The sequence below is a fragment of the Argopecten irradians genome, chromosome 11, assembly GCF_041381155.1.
Source record: "Argopecten irradians isolate NY chromosome 11, Ai_NY, whole genome shotgun sequence".
Classification (NCBI taxonomy): domain Eukaryota; kingdom Metazoa; phylum Mollusca; class Bivalvia; order Pectinida; family Pectinidae; genus Argopecten; species Argopecten irradians.
Genome location: NC_091144.1, coordinates 39,767,936 through 39,790,482, shown reverse-complemented (window position 1 = coordinate 39,790,482; position 22,547 = coordinate 39,767,936). Strand labels below are relative to the sequence as shown.

The 22,547-nt window shown below is 36.4% G+C and overlaps 1 protein-coding gene across 2 annotated transcripts; it reads right to left on the bottom strand.

The window, feature by feature from the left end:
• Nucleotides 1-5,838: 5,838 nt before the first annotated feature.
• On the bottom strand, nt 5,839-22,466 carry LOC138335545 (transmembrane protein 209-like). Of its 2 annotated transcripts, XM_069284683.1 has the most exons (16): nt 22,397-22,466; nt 20,922-21,067; nt 20,161-20,219; nt 19,497-19,628; nt 18,643-18,884; nt 17,705-17,909; nt 17,260-17,352; nt 16,429-16,604; nt 15,749-15,811; nt 15,237-15,333; nt 14,771-14,896; nt 13,638-13,732; nt 12,160-12,274; nt 11,772-11,869; nt 11,430-11,503; nt 9,617-10,393 (listed from the first exon to the last, which is right to left on the bottom strand). In XM_069284683.1, the coding sequence occupies exons 2-16, from the start codon at nt 21,053-21,055 to the stop codon at nt 10,342-10,344; spliced, it is 1,761 nt and encodes a 586-aa protein (XP_069140784.1). In that variant the 5' UTR covers nt 21,056-21,067; nt 22,397-22,466; the 3' UTR covers nt 9,617-10,341. The 2 variants fall into 2 exon arrangements, with proteins under 2 accessions (XP_069140785.1, XP_069140784.1); XM_069284684.1 differs by lacking the exons at nt 9,617-10,393; nt 11,430-11,503; nt 11,772-11,869 and adding an exon at nt 5,839-5,976.
• Between the last annotated feature and the right edge of the window lie 81 nt (nt 22,467-22,547).

Here is a 22,547-nt window from a genome sequence, read left to right as displayed (position 1 = left end):
TTGTATTTGGATTGAACGCGCTAGCTAAATTCCCAAAGTGTAAACAAATGCTAACGTTCAAAGTTGATATATATTAAAGCTGATATATACCTAGGCATGTTATTAATATATTTCGTTTTGCAAAATTGTAGGGCTCATGGAAGGTACTAGATAATATTCATGTAATTATATTTTCACATTTTATATTCATATATCAAAATCTTACATTATATTTTCTTACCTTTATTAAATACCACGGTCTTAAAATATTGAAGCATATCTTCTGACAATATTTTTTATGACCAGGCTTTCCTATATTTTTTTTGCAAAAATATTGTTATACACGTTGATAACCTCTCTCTGAGACTTTCGGAGACAACACAGCTAAATAGACAGCCAGTCGGGCAATTTTTGGATCAAGACAGATCTAACCCGAGATTATGGAAAGCCATAGCTGCCTTATATTATAAATGTCCATTATATGATACGATTTCATCATTATATGATGAAAAATCATCATTATATGATACGATTTTTCATTATACGATAGGATATTGTGATTATATGATATGACTCATCATTATATGATACGATTTCATCATTATATGATACGATATCGGCATTATATGTTACGATATTGTCATTATATGATATGACTTATCATTATATGATACGAATTTACCATTATATGATAATATGATACGAGTTCATCATAGATACTCTAGCCATGACACCAGGCTTACACATTATGACAGACAGATGTCTGGTGTAGGGCCAGAGCACAGTGCTATATATCAAAAGGTGGAACTCACCGACACCGTTTGGCATCGGGTCAGGTCATCTCCCAGTCGATGTACTAGAAATGAGTTTTTATAGCCGCTAAAGGTAGGCGGGTTAGAAATTTGGAGTCTAAGGCTTTCCACCCTTCTGGTATATTTTATCGTTTTTTAAGCTAGACCTCTAAAACGTCTAAAAATTGTCATAGGGTACTCTGGTGGGTCCATGATTATATAATCTGTATCTAATTCTCAGATCCATGTGGAGGGGAAGAGATGAGGCAAACAAGCTTGCTCCAGACTAGGTGATTGAGCGATAATTTGGGGAGACGCATGTGGTGATGCCCAACCATGAAAGAGAGTAGAGGGGTTCCAACATCCGAAAAACCTACGAACTATAAAGAACCACCATGAGTGAAGGTCCAAGACGTTGTTTGGAAGGTATCGTCTGCTCCTAGGTTAACTGGAGAACCAAACTACTGAGGCGACCATAGCTAATGTTGAGAATCAATTGAGGGGCATGACCCGATCGCTTTCAATCGGTAGTAGCCATTTGGTACTAAACATGTTTAGTATTTAAAGAGGATCACCCCCAAGGTCATCGGATAATTTGGAACGATCTCTCCGTTTAACATGGAAGAAAATATTTACTTCTCTCGGTACTTGCAACACGTCTACCAACATACATCGGCTAGAGGAGAGTATAGTGGAGGGCTGCGGCACTACGTTGACAACCCAGTCCAGATAATGGGAATTTTATCAGTCAACTTATTTGAGAGGCAAAACCGAATAGAGGAACCTTTGCAGTCGGTTGTCTTGCTTTCGGAAATATACCAAACAGTGTTCCTCACAAGGTGATATAAGAGGCATTGACACGATATTATGTCTCAAACAAGATGGAGAATGATAAGCAGAGCTCGGAATCCATATTCGATTATCTATATCTAGAAAAGAGAAGGGTGTCGTCATAGGTTGCACTATATAGGTCATCGTGTTCGTCATTGGAATGAACATTTTGATAAGACAGGGAACGGGAGACCCCAAAACCCGGAACAAGCACCGCCGAGTAGACGATTTATGGACGACCTTTACCATTACGAAATGTACTCGTGTAAATGAAGAGGAAGAAAACGCAGTAGTTCCGGCTGAAGACATAAAAGAGAAATTATGTCGTATGACGATAACCCCAGTGACACCAGTAACACCAAACGGGTGGAGCAGCACAAACAGCAGAGTGAATAGGGAAGATCGACAAAACTGGATTACCCGAAAATTTCAAGGCAAGGATAATTTTGATTTTAGTATTACAGCATGGACTTCTTCCCGGCTGACCTGGTCAATAACGCTATATGAGATGAATGTAACAATGGTAGGCGATGGCTTGGTGTAGCGCCTTGCTTCTTCTCCAGTGTAGGACTGAATAGCGGATCGTCAATGCTACATCTACCAATCACCTCAACGTAAAACTGAAGGAGTTCAAGGTTGCGAAGGCTGGACTCATCATACACTAAGAAGTTGAAGGATGAGAATGTAAGACAAGCAGGATTGCAGGAAAAGGCAGGCGGCAGTAAGTGGTCGACAAACAGGTATGTGGATGACAAAGTAGGAACAATATGTCAGGGCAGTCACCAGAAAGAGGAGGTGTCTGATGCTGAGTGAGACAAGGACTCAGGAGGAATTAAAGAAGGAAGAAAACCTGATGTCAAGAAGGAATGCCAAGACGCACAGATAATATGAAATGCAGAGTAACACACAGTTACAGTGAAAGGAAAGATATCCTCCAGCCCGGTTTAATTCCTGCTGTGTCAGATCAAGAGAACATTAAGCGTGGTACCATCAGTTTTGTGAAAAAGCATTGGCACAAAAACCAAAGGAGAATAGTGACATACAAATGCTCTTGTAATGACGGGTAATGGAAGTGAATCCAAAAGCCAGATAATCTTTTCCCGACTTACTTTAAATATCACTTATGTCAGACATTGTGCTTGTGCCGTTGCAAGAACTGTGCGGACGCGCAAATGAGAGAAAACATGGCAAGTACGAGGATTCGCTGGCAAAGTGTCGGGGACAGGTCCAGCAGACATGTAACTTCCCTGTTGAGGATGGGTGCAAGGGTTCTTCTGCACGATATATGGAGATTGTTCAGCACATTGGGGATCTCAGGAGTGGACATTGATGAGCAATACAGAAGCTTGTCCAAGTAGTTGAACATGTATCCAGTTTTGGTTTGAAGAGAAGGCAATATCTAGAAGCAAATCGTCTGATCACAGTGACTGATCACCAGTGTGGGGCCCTATCCAGAGAATTCTGAGATAAGAATTGAATTGTTGACTCCAAGAAATTGGAAGTGTCAAATACCAGTAATATAATGGACAAGAGAGGCGTCATACTAGCAAATGAAAATGACCTCAATGGCAGGTACAAAAGCATCTGTATTATGTAAGCTTTTTTTATCTGTAATGAACGGGTTTGACATGCCATTCTTCAAATATGTTTGATCTTCAGAAAGCTCTCAGATAATCTGGTGGTTAATTTCCCTCATAATTTGGCTTCCTTTTAAAACGGGACGTGTATTCAGTATATAGACCTCTGTGGTAAGGGAATAAACCTGTTTCTAGAAGTCGGGCCCTTTTATGAACAGACTATTTATTTGACACAAAACAAATAAATCAATTTCCTCTCCATTCTAACAAACAGACAATGTCTGTTTAAAAAAGATATCCAATTAATAAAGTAAATAAAACTTAATTAAGAAAAATGTACTTCTTTTATTCTTAATGTAAATTTTTTATCTTGTAGTATAAAATACATTTTCTTAAAATTCAGACGTTCATCAAATATACATACATGATATTACTTTTCTGAACAGTTTCTTATGAAAGACATTTTAATATTTCGAATACTGTTAACTCTGAAATGATGTTAATGCTTCTGGCTAATTCATTACATCCATTAAACAAAGCATTATTCAAAACGATCTAATTCAAGTCAATAATATAACGACAATATATCACCATTCATACTCAGTTCAAACATATTGGTGAACTGATCAGTCATTCATCGACACAGTTTTATGTCTGTATTCAGTTACCTAACCATTCATATTATGTCAGTAACAACTAATTATTTATGTCGAGTAACACTAATTGGCTCAAATTGGACCTATAGTCCAAGCACTTTCAACAGTCTCACAAAATCTTTGGTATGTGGACCAAGAGGCAGAAAGTCAATTAAAGACACACTGGTTAATGTCAGTTTTGAATGACCATCATCCGATTATTGCCTCACACTGACCATTGCTCCAGTACGATTAATGTCAGACCTCAGTGGACCACCCATCAACTTATTGGCTCAAACTGACCATTGTCCCGGTGCATTCCTACAGTCTCGACGACCTGAACCTTTCTGTATTAATTGCAGCGGTTTAGAATCATTTGATGACTACTACAATAAAGGTCCCACGGAACTGACACCCAGAATGACACAATCTCAACGTCACATTGAAACTTCTAAAATAGGAGGAATAGCATCCAATCAAATATCCAAAGTAGCAGTTGACACCACGGATCGCTCCACGACTCACCGCGCCTAAAAAGAGAATAGGAGTACATTTAGATAACACAGAATTACATGTAGCTATATTGCATCGTCTTTATTGTCTCCGAGTCTCACGTGTTTACAATAACAGACATTGCGAAAAGTTGAAAAAAACAAATGGCTGGATATTCTGACTGGGCAAGGACCACAGGGACCTGGCACGATTTTTTTAAAAAATAACAGTATACATATATATATTATAGTATCTATAATATATATAATATGTATACTATTGGTTAAAAATTTTCGTGCCAGGTCCCTGTGGCAAGGACTGTGAGTAAGCCAGAAATGAACAAGATTTTGCCAGACAAAACATTTATGTGAATTTTGAAGTAAACATAACTTCCTGCTAATAGTATCCAGGCAGCTGTTTTTGTGATTATCTATGCAGTTTAGTTTTAACCAGGTTTGGCACCTTCAGTCTCGCAATATCTATACTGATCTTCCCAGTAAATCCATGATTATGACCGTATATTGTTTAAAATAGAGCAACATCGTCCAATGTCAAAATTTTGCCCGGAACAATGTTCCTCGTCTGATGGTTGAGTCCCAATTGTTATCAGTAGACAGGAAATAATCACATCCTTGTAGGCTTCATTTCACTTGTCAACATTGCTTAATTTTGTTCTGCAGTATCTTTGCATGACGTATGACATTTGATTTTGTTTGTTTAGATTAATTCACGCTCACCTACTTAACAGCCATACTGCGTCTAATGTCAAGCGACTGTCCTTTCAGTATGCTATGTGTTGTGATTAGAACCGTAGCTGGGGATGTGTTGTCGCGAGGGCTGCGAAAGTATTGGGACGGAAGATCTGACTGTGTTTATACATGTGTGTGTCTGTTTGTTATAGGTGGTACTGCCTTGACACCTTTTTATTAGTGCTATATCACTTGAAAGCAATTGGCAATAATGGTCATTTCATTTTAAATAAATTTGGCAGACCTTACGATCCCATATGGGCGATGGTGGGTTGACAAACAATTCAGCCGTGATCATCCACCAAATCTCCAATTTGGCTCACGAGGACCTCCCCTCATGTACATAATTTATGGTATACGCATTTAAAACAACTTTAGCGTTTGTTGACACATTCCACCACATCCAACAATAATCTCTCAGAATTCCAATTTGTAGTGACATTGTGTTCAAAGAGAGGGTATGATGTAAATATTTTTTGTTATCTAATGATGATTACTCACTCCTAGTCATCGCCAGCTCTTGTTGTATCTTCCCACAAGGTGGAGGAAATAAAAGCACTGCTTGAGAACATGTTAATTTCGACCTGTAAAGAACCACAAACATATAAGATAATTTGTCACCTAATCTGAATGTTGGAGGAAAAAAATATTTAGATTTGTATTTGCGTTTAAAATATTGACATTTGCACTTAAAATATTGACATATTGGCGGTTATGGAAGTCAACTTGAATTTTAGACTGACCCACGAATATGTGTTGAATTGAGTATGAAGTTAATGTGTTTTGAAAGAACTATAAATTCAATGTGTGTTGAATGTACTCACCTTGGGTAGATTGAAAACAGATTTACCCGTCACCACTTGGAAATGTGGAGGGTTGATAGAGGATTGATATATACATAAAGTGTCCTCTTTCTCGAGATCTGCAGTGGAAATACAGCATTTTAACTATTGTCAGATCTAAAATAGGTTTTAATTCTATGGACATTAGCAACAAAACAAACTTCATCTGTCATATTCAAATTGCTACTTAAGGACCATGCTGTTTTTGCAACCACGCAAGGTTTGTACCAGTACAAAGTTATGCCATTTGGTATGAAGAATGCCCCGGCAACATTTCAACGTCTTCTTAACAGCGTGATATCAGACCTGGAAGGCTGTGATGGATACATTGATGACGTCATCAACTACCACGACACGTGGGAAGACCATCTACGCGGGATTCGTGAATTCTTCGAAAGACTCACTACCATGAAATTGACTGTAAACTTATTGAAATCGTGAATTTTGTCATGCAACTGTTGAATTTTTAGGCCATGTTGTAGGACAGGGGCAGGTTAAACCTGTTCAGGCCAAAGTAGAATCAATTATAGATTTTCCAGCTCCTGGAGGCAAGAGAGAGCTGATGAGATTTCTTGGTATGGCTGGATACTACAGAAAATTTTGTCAAAATTTCTCTGTTGTAGCAGCTCCACTTACTGCTTTGTTAAAGAAAAATGTCAAATTTGTCTGGTCAGACGAATGTAAGTCTGCCTTTGAGAAATTGAAAGCCATACTATCAAACTCACCAGTTCTGACTGCTCCAGATTTTAATAAACAGTTTAAACTATTTGTTGACGCCAGCGATGTAGGTGTTGGTGCTGTTTTGATGCAAGAAGGTACTGAACAAATTGACCATCCAATTTGTTATTTCTCGAAAAAGTTTGACAAACACCAGAGAAATTATTCCACCATTGAGAAAGAATGTTTAGCATTGATTTTGGCCTTAAACCAATTTGATGTGTATCTATGCACTACAGTTGTGCCTGTGTTGGTCTTCACCGACCACAACCCTTTGACATTCATTGGGAAAATGAAAAACAAAAATCAAAGAATTCTCAGGTGGAGTTTGACTTTGCAAGAGTACAATCTTGACATCAAACATATCAAAGGGAAAGACAATATTCTAGCTGATGCTTTATCAAGGATTTAAATATTACTTGATATGTCAAGAAAGTTTCCTTTTCAAGAAAACTTTCTTTTCTTTAAGGAGGGGTGTGTTATGTATGACACTAAATACATGTAGTTATGAGATAAGGGAGATAACTCCTATAGCTTTTTTTATATCAATACATCCTATGAAGGTCATATCATTGATTTAGGTTATAGAACTTTCTAGAATATAATCATGTATAAACAAATATGTTTGTAAACATGTTGATTTTAAGTAGAGATCTAGAATGATCTATTTCCAGAAAGTTATGTGTGTTTATTTGTTTACTGCTTTTAGTTAGATATTTCTAGAAGTAGAAGTTTCTCCAATATTCTTGAATTAGGGTTAAGCTATATATACTCCAGCTGCCCAAGGCTAATCAGAACTGTAATGAGACCTGTAATAAGACATATCAAGAATTGTACAGCGCCATATAAGATTCTATTGGGAGAGCTATTGTGACTTTATCTGTGGATTATTACAACATTTTGTGTGGATTTATTCATATTGCCTGGAACGTTACAAATCATCGGTGGACATTCAATTTCCTTGTGGATTTGTGATTATTGTTAATTTGAAACCTGGAAGGATCAAGGATTATACCAGGACATTCGCATACAGATAAGTAACACTTTAAATCATCGTACTACTCTTGTACCACCACCAATTACTTTAGACATTGTAAACCATCTCTGTATAATATTGTATATATAATTAAATTGTGTTTTGAATTTAGCTGCTGGTTTCTCCTTTCTGTTATTCGTTAATGTAACAATTCGATTATCTATATCTAGAAAAGAGAAGGGTGTCGTCATAGGTTGCACTATATAGGTCATCGTGTTCGTCATTGAAATGAACATTTTGATAAGACAGGGAACGGGAGACCCCAAAACCCGGAACAAGCACCGCCGAGTAGACGATTTATGGACGACCTAAATACCATTACGAAATGTACTCGTGTAAATGAAGAGGAAGAAAACGCAGTAGTTCCGGCTGAAGACATAAAGAGAAACTATGTCGTATGACGATAACCCCAGTGACACCAGTAACACCAAACGGGTGGAGCAGCAAACAGCAGAGTGAATAGGGAAGATCGACAAAACTGGATTACCCGAAAATTTCAAGGCAAGGATAATTTTGATTTTAGTATTACAGCATGGACTTCTTCCCGGCTGACCTGGTCAATAACGCTATACGAGATGAATGTAACAATGGTAGGCGATGGCTTGGTGTAGCGCCTTGCTTCTTCTCCAGTGTAGGACTGAATAGCGGATCGTCAATGCTACATCTTCCAATCACCTCAACGTAAACTGAAGGAGTTCAAGGTTGCGAAGGCTGGACTCATCATACACTAAGAAGTTGAAGGATGAGAATGTAAGACAAGCAGGATTGCAGGAAAAGGCAGGCAGTAAGTGGTCGACAAACAGGTATGTGGATGACAAAGTAGGAACAATATGTCAGGGCAGTCACCAGAAAGAGGAGGTGTCTGATGCTGAGTGAGACAAGGACTCAGGAGGAATTAAAGAAGGAAGAAACCTGATGTCAAGAAGGAATGCCAAGACGCACAGATAATATGAAATGCAGAGTAACACACAGTTACAGTGAAAGGAAAGATATCCTCCAGCCCGGTTTAATTCCTGCTGTGTCAGATCAAGAGAACATTAAGCGTGGTACCATCAGTTTTGTGAAAAAGCATTGGCACAAAAACCAAAGGAGAATAGTGACATACAAATGCTCTTGTAATGACGGGTAATGGAAGTGAATCCAAAAGCCAGATAATCTTTTCCCGACATACTTTAGATATCACTTATTTCAGACATTGTGCTTGTGCCGTTGCAAGAACTGTGCGGACGCGCAAATGAGAGAAAACATGGCAAGTACGAGGATTCGCTGGCAAAGTGTCGGGGACAGGTCCAGCAGACGTGTAACTTCCCTGTTGAGGATGGGTACAAGGGTTCTTCTGCACGATATATGGAGATTGTTCAGCACATTGGGGATCTCAGGAGTGGACATTGATGAGCAATACAGAAGCTTGTCCAAGTAGTTGAACATGTATCCAGTTTTGGTTTGAAGAGAAGGCAATATCTAGAAGCAAATCGTCTGATCACAGTGACTGATCACCAGTGTGGGGCCCTATCCAGAGAATTCTGAGATAAGAATTGAATTGTTGACTCCAAGAAATTGGAAGTGTCAAATACCAGTAATATAATGGACAAGAGAGGCGTCATACTAGCAAATGAAAATGACCTCAATGGCAGGTACAAAAGCATCTGTATTATGTAAGCTTTTTTTATCTGTAATGAACGGGTTGACATGCCATTCTTCAAATATGTTTGATCTTCAGAAAGCTCACAGATAATCTGGTGGTTAATTTCCCTCATAATTTGGCTTCCTTTTAACACGGGACGTGTATTCAGTATATAGACCTCTGTGGTAAGGGAATAAACCCTGTTTCTAGAAGTCGGGCCCTTTTATGAACAGACTATTTATTTGACACAAAACAAAATAAATCAATTTCCTCTCCATTCTAACAAACAGACAATGTCTGTTTAAAAACGATATCCCATTAATAAAGTAAATAAAACTGTATCAAGAAAAATGTACTTCTTTTATTCTTAATGTAAATTTTTTTATCTTGTAGTATAAAATACATTTTCTTAAAATCAGACGTTCATCAAATATACATACATGTATTACTTTTCTGAACAGTTTCTTATGAAAAACATTTTAATATTTCGAATACTGTACTCTGAAAATGATGTTAATGCCTCTGGATAATTCATTACATCCATTAAACAAAGCATTGTTAAAAACGATCTAATTCAAGTCATTTTATAAGACAATATATCACCATTCATACTCGGTTCAAACATATTGGTGAACAAAACAGTCATTCATCGACACAGTTTTATGTCTGTATTCAGGTACTAACCATTCATATTATGTCAGTAACATTACTTGGCTCAAATATTGACTATAGTCCAAGCACTTTTAACAGTCTCACAAATCTTTGGTATGTGGACCAAAAGCAGAAGTCAATTAAAGACACTGGTTAATGTCAGATTTGAATGACATCATCCGATTATTGCCTCACACTGACCATTGTCCAGTACGATTAATGTCAGACCTCAGTGACACCATCCACTTATTGGCTCAAACTGACCATTGTCCGAGCATTCCTACAGTCTCGACGACCTTCTGTATAAAAGCAGCGGTTAGAATCATTTGATGACTCTACAATAAAGGTCCCACGGAATGACACCAAGAATGACACAATCTCAACGTCACATTGAAACTTCTAAATAGAGGATTAGCATCAATCAAATATCCAAAGTAAGTTGACTCCAGACGCTCCAAGACTCACTCGCCTAAAAAAGAATAGGAGTACATTTAGATAACAAGAATTACATGTAGTTATATGCATCGTCTTTATTGTCTCTGAGTCTCTTGTTTACAATAACAGATATTGCGAAAAGTTGAAAAAAAAATGGCTGGATATTCAGACTGGCAAGGACCACAGGGACCTGGCACGATTTTTTTAAACTAACAGTATACATATATATATTATAGTATCTATAATATATATATATATGTATACTATGGTTAAAAATTTTCGTGCCAGGTCCCTGTGGCAAGGACTGTGAGTAAGCCAGAATGAACAAGATTTTGCCAGACCGAACATTTATGTCAATTTTGAAGTAAACATAACTTCCTGCTAATAGTATCCAGGCAGCTGTTTTTGTGATTATCTATGCAGTTTAGTTTTAACCAGGTTCGGCACCTTCAGTCTCGCAATATCTACCGACTTCCAGTAATCCAGTCCTGACCGCAATTTAAAATAGGCAGTCCAAGTCAAATTTTGCCGGACATGTCCTTCAGATGGTAGTCATTGGTTCAGAGACAGAATGTTGGCTCTTTACTGTCAACATTGTTAATTTTTCTAGTATCTTTGATACGTATGACATTTGTTTGTTTGTTTGATTAATTAACGTCCTATTAACAGCTATGGTCATGTAAGGACGGCCTATCATGTATGCGGTGTGTTGCGTGTATGTTGTGCGAGGTGCATGTTTTGGGAGACTGCAGTATATTCATGTTGTGTCTTTTTGTATAGTGGTACTGTTGCCCTTTTTATAGTGCTATATCACTGAAGCATTGAATAAAGGTCATTCAATTAAATAAATTTGGCAGACCTTCATCCCAATGGACGATGGGTTGACCAACAAAGCCTGTCCCAAATCACCAATTTGGCTCACACCTCCCTCATGTACATAATTATGGATGATTTAAAACAACTTTGGTTGAAATCCACCAAATCCACCAAATCCACTGAATTCCAATATGTTGAAATTGGTTCAAGAGAGGGTATATTGTAAATTTTTGTTTCTAATGATGATTACTCACCCTAGCATGCCATGCTCTTTTGTCTTCACATGGTGGAGAAATAAAAGCACTGCTTGGAACATGTTATTTCGACCCTGTAAAGAAACCACATACATATACACTTGAGGTTCTCAGAATTTACATGTAATGAATTTGTCACCTATTCTGAAGTGTTGGTGGAAAAACTATTTAGATTTGTATTTGCGTTTAAAATATTGACATTTGCACTTAAAATATTGACATATTGGCGGTTTTGGAGGTCAACTTGAATTTTAGACTGACCCACGAATATGTGTTGAATTGAGTATGAAGTTAATGTGTTTTGAAAGAACTATAAATTCAATGCGTGTTGAATGTACTCACCTTGGGTAGATTGAAAACAGATTTACCCGTCACCACTTGGAAATGTGGAGGGTTGATAGAGGATTGATATATACATAAAGTGTCCTCTTTTTCGAGATCTGCAGTGGAAATACAGCATTTTAACTATTGTCAGATCTAAAATAGGTTTTTAATTCTATGGACATTAGCAAACAAAACAAACTTCATCTGTCATATTCAAATTGCTACTTAAGGACCATGCTGTTTTCTGATTGGTTTAAAAATGTAGCATATACATCAATGCACCAATGTAAATGTAATATACAGAAATTGTACAACTTTAATATAAAATTCAAAGGAAAGGGATTACAAGCAACATTAGTTTTTCATACAGAGCTTCTGCTCAATCATTCCAATGAACTACACTTACTTGGTTTGTCAGGGGTCTTTACAAAATACTGTGTAGTGAATGTCCTACTATCTGGATATTTTGGCTGAGGTGGTAGTCTAGAGTCGAGGTAGGTACACAGTAGATGCATAACAATCTACAAAATTAAAGAAGGTGGTTTGTTTAAAATTACATCTATCACACACAGTGTGAAGTATTACTGCCGCCAAGTTTCCTTGAAATCTGTTGAATAGTATAGGAGAAGTATTCAAATCCTTTTGAAACAAAGGTCATTACACTGAACAGGGTGGTGATATCTCGTTATTGGCATAAATATTCGTAGAAATAAATCCCAAAGTAGTTTAGGAGGAGTAGTCAGTCCATTGTTGTGTCTACAGGCGTACGATCTGAATTCAGTTTAATTACATATAAGTACATGTATGACTATATTTCTAGTGATCTTGTTGCAGCAGGATGTTTTCTCTTCCTTTTTTTAAGAAGTCTTGTTTAGAATATAAATATATAAATAGAGAATACATGGTTAGTATCATACAATACAAGGTTGATTTTGGTGTGAGACTTAGGAAAGCCAAGATAATGTGATCATATTGACAGATAAAGCATTTCATATTGATGGAAAAAGCAAAAGTTTATCTGGCAGTAGTTATCCACCCGTATGTAGGGCAAATGCAGGATAAATATTTTTTTATTAATTTTGATTGTCATGTCTCATGAGACAAAACAATCTTTCACAATACTGTACACAAACATATCAGTGGTAAATATATTTTAACCTTCTTCACAATTAATATTTTGCGCTAAATTGTGGTTGGTGTGAATTGCATTATCTGTATGTTGCTAATATCACAAGTACAGTATAGTGAATACATCACCATTGTTGTGTTAACCTGCTCAACTCAATATGATGCTAAAATAAGTACATTTACAGTATGTGTGATGATACTAGACAATAGTGTTGGGAATCGGTTCAAATTTCAGGAATGATCATAAGTTTTATTCAACCAATCATTGATGGATTAAAATTGATTATATTTTCCTTGATGTATTTACAAGTTTCATATAAAAATTTCTTTCAAAGATCGTGAGGCCTCTGCTGTCATGTTTTTTCAGTTTGCTTATTTTCTTCACAAATCATGCTCATCTGAACATTTACATTTCTAAGTAGTGCTTATGCACACTTCAATTCGTCTAGACCATTAAAAAAATTTGAAATGATACGAGTGACCAGTGAAAATATAAGGTTTTATGGTGAAAATATAACACACGAGGGAATGATTTTAACAAGTTGGCTATGATTTTTTTTTTGCATGTTTTACTGATCAGCTAACTTTATACTGGTGTCGGAAAACTCCAACAAACTAGATTACAGATTTCTTACTCGATTTATTGATCAAACACCTCAAACCAACTGAATAAAGAATTATAAGAACAGCAAGGGCACTTATGACAAATATGACATACTCACAGACTCTGGTCAATTTCGTATAAAACTAACTTACTGCAGAATCTGTAGGTAGGTGTTCTCCCCAGGCTTTACCATAACTTCCGCCTCCCTGCCAGCTAAACTCACTCATACAGCCATCTTTACCCAGATCTGCAAACAACATAAACATTTTATTGTCTTTCTAGGTCTGCTTATATATTAGAATTACATTTCAAAGCAAGAATTTCAAATTACAGAATAACTAGTTTAAATTACATGTCACAGGAACCAGCAGGGTAAGCAATAGACAGATTCTGGATTATAGGGTTTTAATTTATCCATATAATTACAGAGGAATCTAGATTATAAGTTTTTAATTTTTCAATATAATTACAGAGGAATAAACAGATATTTATTACAGTTTTCGCAGTTAATTATAAGGTTTTATGGTGAAAATTTAAGTGATATTTTCACTGGAGTGAAAATATCACTTTTGATATTGATTTTTACTCAAATTTATATGTCCATTTACCCAACCATGCTATCGAAGCAAGCTAGACTGGGACTGCATGAGATGCAAGGCGAAAGTATGCAATGGATATATGGTAGGTAACACTATTCCTGTCTTTGCATCCTACAGAGTTATCTACCCTTAACATAGCAATCATTAGCTTCATGTTTGTGTGAGCATACAGAGCAGATTATCTATAACTTTGCAACATGCAAAGTCAAGAAAAAATTGCCCACTTTCCATTTAAATTCCCCCCCTTCTCTATGTTGAAATACTAGCATAATTTCATTCGGTCAAGTGTATTACAGGTATAATCACACAGAGAGTCTTTGTGGTTCATTGGATTTTTATAAATGTCCTTTAGCTCATCACTGCCATCTGAATGAGGTAGAATGGAACTGAACAGGGTTTGAGGAAATGAAAGCAGTAGTATACTGCGGTATATGGTAGGTAACACTGTCCTGTCTTTGCACATTACAGAGTTATCTGCCCTTGTGGTTAGGTATGATTTTGACGTCATGCTTTTATAGGTGAAATGTTAATTTTTTAAAGAGAAAATAACACTTTGTCTCCACATAAACTATTGACATAACATTCAATACCATATAGCAGATTATTTATATCTCTCCAATGTGAAAAAAAGAGATAGTGTTACCTCCCCTTACCTCTCTTTCCCTAAACTTCCTGTAATTACTGACCTCTTATCCTGTTGACAAGGTACTCTTGGTTAGAAGATATATCCAAGTATGGTACAATGGTGTTAAGCTTCGGGAGTAGGGCACCTTTGGTCAATGCCAGCTGCTTCAAGGTCGACACGCTAACCTCTGTCAATACAGAAAAGAATGTTCTAATAATTCTTGGTTAGCAAATAAATGGACAATTGAAAACTATTCATACCTCCTTCAAGTTTTAAAAATACCAGACTTTTAGAATCATAGAAAATCTGGGAAAAGAATGTTTTGTTGGGAAAGGGAGCCTTGAAAAATTTAGCTTCCCGCTATTCTTTCATTATATTACTTTTGGCGTAATTTTATGCCTGGATGTTTTCATATAATAGCTAGCAATCTTTTCAAGTTGTTTCTATTTTGTTAGGCACATCAAAATCCCAGTACTGTATCTTTATTTTTACAAATAATGAATTGAGTTGACTGCAGTGCTATCTACCTCCAATTTCTGTATCCTCTGACCCAATTCTGCGTAACTTTGCGTTGGCGTTGATTATCTCCACCGCTAGCCGTGAAACGACTGTCTGACAAATCCACTGCGACAAAAGCAAAGATCAACTGTATCAAAACTTGTGCAGATTAGTTTACTTTGACCACAGTCATTTACAGGTAATCCCTTTCTTTTGTATATTATGAGAGATGATTTTGAATACTGTTGATGAAACTGTAACAAAACCATGCAAAATTGCAACATCCTTTGTGAATTGAGATGGGCAGCAGTGGCGGAGTGATTAAGGTGTTCCAACATTACAACTAACCCTCCACCTCTGCATTTCCAGTTAGGCCAAGTACAAAGTATTGATTGTAAGTCTGTGTTTTTTCTCTGGCTACTATGGCTTTCCTCCATCTTTTAACCCAGGCCTTACCTTAAATGACTTTGACTGATGATAGGATGTAAAACAAAATGAAATAAACAAATTTTAATTATATCATTTTGTTCCAAATACAAACCTTCCTCAAATGCTCAGTCCATAGGTAAAGGTCGTCTTCTGTCACGCCTCGCTTACTCCACACCTAAAAATAAACATGGCAATTAAGGCTTAACCTTACTCAACATCTAAAATTTACAAATCCTCATGACAAGCTATGAAATGTAGGTCACATAATATGAAAGTCTATCATCTGTACAATTGAGTGTGAAATCCATATAGAGTTAAAACTGCTCTAATGACTGCCTGTATATAATGACCGCCTGTCTATAATGACCGAATTTTAGTATATACTGTAATGACAGTACACTGTGCATACCTTTAAGTTTAGTTCACACAAAGAAACAGTTGATGATATCTATAGAACAGCCAAATTCCTTCTTTGCATATTAGAGTAAGCTCCCTTGCAGGTAGGTACCAATTATTGCGTCATTGTTATGTGAACGTAATTCACTTCGTTTTCTCCAAAAATTATGACATTACACTCACAAAGACATGACGTCACAATCAATACCTACCCGCAATGGCAGATAACTCTGTAATATGCAAATATAGAATAGCCCCATTATACAACCTCTTCTCAATCATATACATTTTGAATCCCAACCACAAAGTAATATTTCTGGTGATATATTGAAATAATTATTTTTTAAGGATTTTAATTATAGTGGATTTCGTTTTTTTTACTTTTTCAGCACTTACATCATCTCCGCCGTAAGACAAGGATTGATCGTCATCATTGTTACGTATCGTGCTGGACTGTGGTGAGCGTGTAGCTAGCTGGTACATATATTTACGTAGAACGTGTGTGTAGTCCATGGCAGATCGACCGAAACTCCAGAAAGAGGTACCTCCCGTGTTATTGGCATCAGACGAACCTTTAACATTCAAAAACAGTTCAAAAGTGTTGAAACTTCAAAGTGTGTTTATTGTTCGTAATTTGTCCCTTGAGAGGGGGTAGGTAACTGTTGAATAACATTAGTGCCCAAGAAAAACGGTCGTCTAAAAGGAATGGCCATTAACAACCAGACCAGGGTCAATTAAGAATGTGCCAGGTAAAGGACGAGGAGGAAGGCCAGAGTACTCAGAGGAAACCACCAACCTATGCCCCAAACAAGATTCAAATTTGACACACAGGAGTGAAGGTCTAATTGTATAATACTGTCAAAACATCTAAACTACTATTTCAACGAATATTTGGTGCAATTGTTATGCTCCATTTTGATCTAATTTCAGTCATATTCATCATTGATAGACCAGGGGTTATTATCACTGTCGTAATATACACCCCTAGAATACGTCATATCAAAAATGAAGGCTCTATGTGAGACATGTAGTTTCAAAGGACCAAACTACCTGTCTCATTTGTTTGTCACATACAGAGCCTTCAGTTTTGCTATGAGATAGTCCAGGATTGGATATAACCACAGTGATAGTAACCTCTGGAGTATCAACGATGGTAAATGTTGGGTTAGTGGGTTTTGTGAGTTCTGCTTTTGTCTTCTTAAAATATGACATTTATAGATAACTTACTTAGTGCTTTCTTTGTCTCCTTCTCTTCTTGTTCTTTAAGGTACTGTGTGAGAGAATGCTGGTCAGTTATCTGCCCTTGGTCAAAGGATTTCCCTGAAATATTGACACCATATAAAATTCTATCCAACAAGAGCAACAAAAGGCTTTCACAGTCATAACATTTAAATATGTCGAGACAAGTTAACACCTTTTCCGCAGGTTATTGTCATGATTTTAATTAACAAAATAAACGAAGGGAAAGAGCCAACACCAATAGAATTTTCTGTTAGTGGATATTGGGTTTTTAAGTCTCTAAACCAACTTGCTGTGATTTAATTTTGCGCTTCCATGCCCAATGACTTTTCAGGAAAATTCAATTTTGTGACTACAAAGCAATTCATTTTTTTTAATCTCACACAAATAACATAAAATTTAATTTCACATGTCTGTCAAATTTCCATCATACCTGGGGAATGTTTAAATGATGAGAGAGAGTGTCTTGATCGAAAGCCACTACTGTCTTGGCTGCTGTGTAGACCAGAACCGTGAGAAAGATTGAGACTGTGAGATGCGAATGACATTCCGGGAGAGAAAGACATGTATGGCATTCCAGGAGAAGCATTGTGTGATCCGAAGCTGGTATTAGGTCCAACATTGAAGCTGTTCAGGCTCTATAAACAGAATAAAAGTGTAATAACATCAAATCATTATCATCTTTTGCCCGATATTCCCTCTTTGCATATTACCTCCCTTGCGAGTAGGTATCCACTGTGATGTCATCTGTTTTTTGTGCGAAACCGTTTTTGTCTGTATTTTCATATTTTGCATCAATTTTTATATGGTATTCACTTATTCTAATGTGGAACCTGCAGATTTCTGTTATCGAATCCTTATTTCATTTCAGTTTTCAAAAGTATTTTTTACCAAAATTGCCGACATATGTTGTATTTTGACTTTAAACAGTATGGTAATTGAGTTTTTAGGAAATTGTCATAACAGATGATGGATTATAACATAAGCTCACAAGTTTTTTCCAGCCAGTAGAGTTGAAATTTTATGTCATAAGTTTTGGTGGCTAGGCATACTTTCTCCTACAGTGCAGACACAGGTATATTAGATTGCACATACATTAAACCAGATCTCTTTCACAGATTTTTAATTTCGCTATTTCCTCTTCAAAACAAGTTCACGAAGATTAAAATTCATAGATTGAAAAATTGAATAGAAATTCCTATCAATAATAAATATATGACATAGATGATAATTTGCGGAGATAAACTTTCTAAAATTTACTTGGATTGCGAAATTTTGGATTGTAAAATTCTTGAAAGTAAATTGCACATGAAAGAAAGATGGCTTACAATACTAAGCAGTTGAATTGCACAGAGTTCTGAAAACACATACCCTATCAAACGATGTATTTGGTATACCATAGGATCCGAATGACACAGAAGGGGAGGCCATCCCAAAGCTTGTATGACCAGGGTAATGGCCAATGTTGGTTGGCGTTATATGGCCCATGGATCGCGGACTGCCCCCGCTGGACGAGAAGCTGGTCTGTCCAGAAGGAGAGCTGGCAAATATCAGGCTGCCTTCAGAAGAAACCGAGCTTGGAGATTTTCTTGGGGATACTCGGAATCCTTGCTCTGTTTAAAAACAAAAACTTTACATTGAAAAGAAAAAGAATTTATATATCAGAGTATGATGTACCATATTCGCCATAAATAGCACCCCTCCCCTATAAGCGCCCCTCCCCTTTTCTAGAAAAGAGGTGAAATTGTGTAAATGCTTCCATCCCATGGATTTTACAACATGTGATGCCTCTAACATCAGCACTGCATCCCATATTAGATAAACTTGTGAGTCTTTTACATGTGAATTACGACATGATAATGATTCTCAAAGGATAAAAGACATATAAATGTTTACTATTATTCTATTATGGCCCTTTCCCTTGGGAACTGTTCTCCTAAAGTGTTGTCTGGCGAGGTATTCCGTCTTTGCATATTAAAGTGTTAGCTCCCTTGCGGGTAGGTATCCATTGTTACGTCATTATTTTGTGAGCGGAATTCAGGTCGTTTTCTCCGAAAAGTATGACGTTACGCTTGCAAACACATGACGTCACAATCAATACCTACCCGCAAGGGCAGGTAACTCTGTAATATGCAAATACAGAATAGTCCCAGAGTCAAAGACATTTTAAGGGAAAACAAACAGATTTTTATGATTAAGGTGTTTATCCATGCTGGTTGACAAACCTGTATCTTTGACTCCAAGACATTTCTTTTGTGCAGTTGTCACCTCTACTGTGCTTGGCATAAGGTAAGGTAATATATACACCATCAGGTTTGTCACAGTGTTGAACAGGAACACCACTATCAGAGCACATTCTGTAAAGAAATGGATTCATTTACCACATGCACACATTCAGAAATCTCAAGAGATATAAACCACCTAGAAACATTAATCAACCAGTTCAGAAGATATCATAATTTTTCATAATGAAAATCAACTTATTTGAATTATCTATTAAAGGAAAAGAAATCATTACAAGATACAGATTTTTTGAACTCCTGTGACCTTATATTCACCGGCAGGTATATCTAAAATACTGGTAAGAAAACTGGTAAGGTTGATATTATTCATGTGAAAGGGCAAAAAGCCCTTAAGCCAAGTATGCTCATTCCTAAGAAGAACAGGCCTCACTCCCTCTAGGACCTATCTACCCAGGTAGTTTGGTTTCAGAAATGAAATTTCATACGTTGATATTTGGATTACCTGGACATAGTTTTTTTTCCCAAAAACATTTGATGCACAAAATACACTGATAGATTTTCTTTCAGCATTTTCAGCCTCCAAAATAGCTGCGCAAATTAAATAGGTGCACAATTTATACAAGTGTTTATGGTATGAATAACTCACCTGTGTACCAGAGTAGAGGCTCGTTTACCTCAAAGCAAGACCCAAGTGTGTTGAAATTTCTAGAAAAAAGATAAAACATTCCTTAAAATATATTTCAGGATCAGAAAAGCATAATGTTCAAAAAAACAGAATCCTAACTGAACCAGTCAAGCAGATAAGAAATATTTACCAAATTCTTTTATACAGAGATCTTTTTGTTTTTCCGATATTTTCAATTCTTCCGCTCTTGCCTGATCGTCTGATGTGTAAATGTAACATGGCTTTTTATAGGGCCACAGCAATGTTAGTTGACAAAATTAATGTTTTATATCTCTACAAAAAGAATTTGTTTTGAGCATGACAGTGATGTACAGGAAATACTGTAAACAAATTTATTTTCACTACGATTTGAGTTTACGTCTTGGCCTAAAAACTTTTTCATTTATCAGAAAAGTCTAATTTCAAAAATTATCATTGCAGTGAATACAGACTGATCACACACCAAAGTAAAATGGTTGATGATATAAATCATGACTGTATCAACCATGAAAGAAATCCAATAAACTTGTCTATAAAGACCACCGTCTATAAAGACCACCTAAGGCACAGGGGAGGGGCATGGTCTTTATAGCCAGGTGGTCTTTATACACAGGTAGAATTGTGCTGAAATTAATTACTTGGGACTGAAGAGAAGTGGTTTTATTTAGCAGGTCCGGTGGTTTTTATACAGAGGTGGTCGCTGGTTTTACTGTAATTTGTAGGTCTTTTTAGGTTTTACTTACAGCTCATAGTACAGGAGCAAAGACAGCAACAGGTTGACCCCAAACCAGAACAGAGATTGTCGTGACTTCTTCCATGATCGCCGTTTCTTCCAGGCTCTATCCACCACTGGGTCAGTTATATTTCCAATCTCCATATTAAGTTGTTACTGCATAAAAACAAATCATTTCATTTTTAGAACTCAGCAAAGAATATTTTTTACTTGCTACCTTTGGGATTCGTATTAAAAAGTAGATATTTGTAAGTATACTGTAGCCTAGAGTTGGTATGGTAAAGTGAAGAGCAGCTTGTTTCCATTCTACCAGAGTTACTTCCCTTATTTTTACTCTGTCAGACTGACAGTGAATCACTGAACTTGACAGAGTAAAACATGGGGAAGTAACTCTGGTAGTTCACGCAGCATGCATTTTCCTTGAAATATTTCATATATCAAAGATTATGATCTAGTCACATAGTCAATTTTATTAGATAGATGCCAAGAGAATATAAAAACAGATCTAAATCTTCATTTAAAACAACAGCTGTGTCTGACAAGATACATAATCCTTCTCATAGCAAATGTTAAAAATTCCACAGTTTGAATAACCTTATCCATCCCATTATGACTGCAGTTACTAGTAAGTTATAATTAGTAACTACATATATACACTTGACAGTCTGCAGGTAGGGTGTTAGAATAAAATCAAACTATGATCAGTATATATGGGATTTTATCTTTTCTCTTCCTAATTATAACTTTCAAGCTTCTTCCTATTGTCTCCCCTGACACCGCCTCACTTTTAACATACAGAGTTGAGCATTCATCCCAGTGAAGACAGTTCTGGGTTATGTCCCTTGGCTGAGATAAACCATAATGGCATAGTCTATTTATCTATTATGGCCTGATTGTGAGGGCACTATTGCCTCACAGTATTGTTGAGGGATGGAATCACCAAGGTATGTGTCAAAACCGTGTTTTATATCTGATGTTTTGACAAGACATAATCGATGGTGACAAGACACCTGATTTGGTTTCTCACACCTTTATAGGGGGCCTTCCAGTAACGGAAAAAATTAGTCAGAAAATGATATATTTTAAGCTACAACTGTAGCTATGTTATCCGCTGTATTTGACAATGATGTTCAGTGAGATGGAACTAAAATGAAAGTAGTTACACTACCAGACTATACAAAGAAACATACCTAACCTAAAACTTAACCTTTTAAAATGCTGAAAATGTCAAAAAAAGTAAAACTCTTTTAGTGAATGTACTACAAACAATGACATGTGACTATAGTCAGATTTTTAATTTCCACAAGGCATGTTCGATAGATTATCTATAACCGCTATTAACACATTTTACATAACACATACATAATCAACATGATGTAGGAGATTGATTAACGATAAGATGTAGATATCAATACCTATAAGCCTTCAAAAATAAATATAGAAGCATGATAAAGTAGGTACAAACATTTGTGCAACTAAACTTACATCCGAATCCCGCGTGAGAAGTTGTTTACTTCCGGTGACTTGCAGATGATGTTATTGTAAACATTCAGCTATGATTGGTAAGAAATAACACGATTACTTATACATATTATATTGAAAAAATAATAGTAGTTATGAGGCTGTGAATAAAACT

Bases quoted from the DNA above. Each gene is read 5' to 3' on its own strand.
- LOC138335545 (XM_069284683.1), bottom strand. From the start codon at position 21,055: ATGGAGATTGGAAATATAACTGACCCAGTGGTGGATAGAGCCTGGAAG. The intron at 17,910-18,642 runs GTATGTGTTTTC...TTCTGTTTATAG, and splicing joins CAAATACATCGTTTGATAGG to AGCCTGAACAGCTTCAATGT. The intron at 11,504-11,771 runs GTGAGTACATTC...GTTTCTTTACAG, and splicing joins CTGTTTTCAATCTACCCAAG to GGTCGAAATAACATGTTCCA.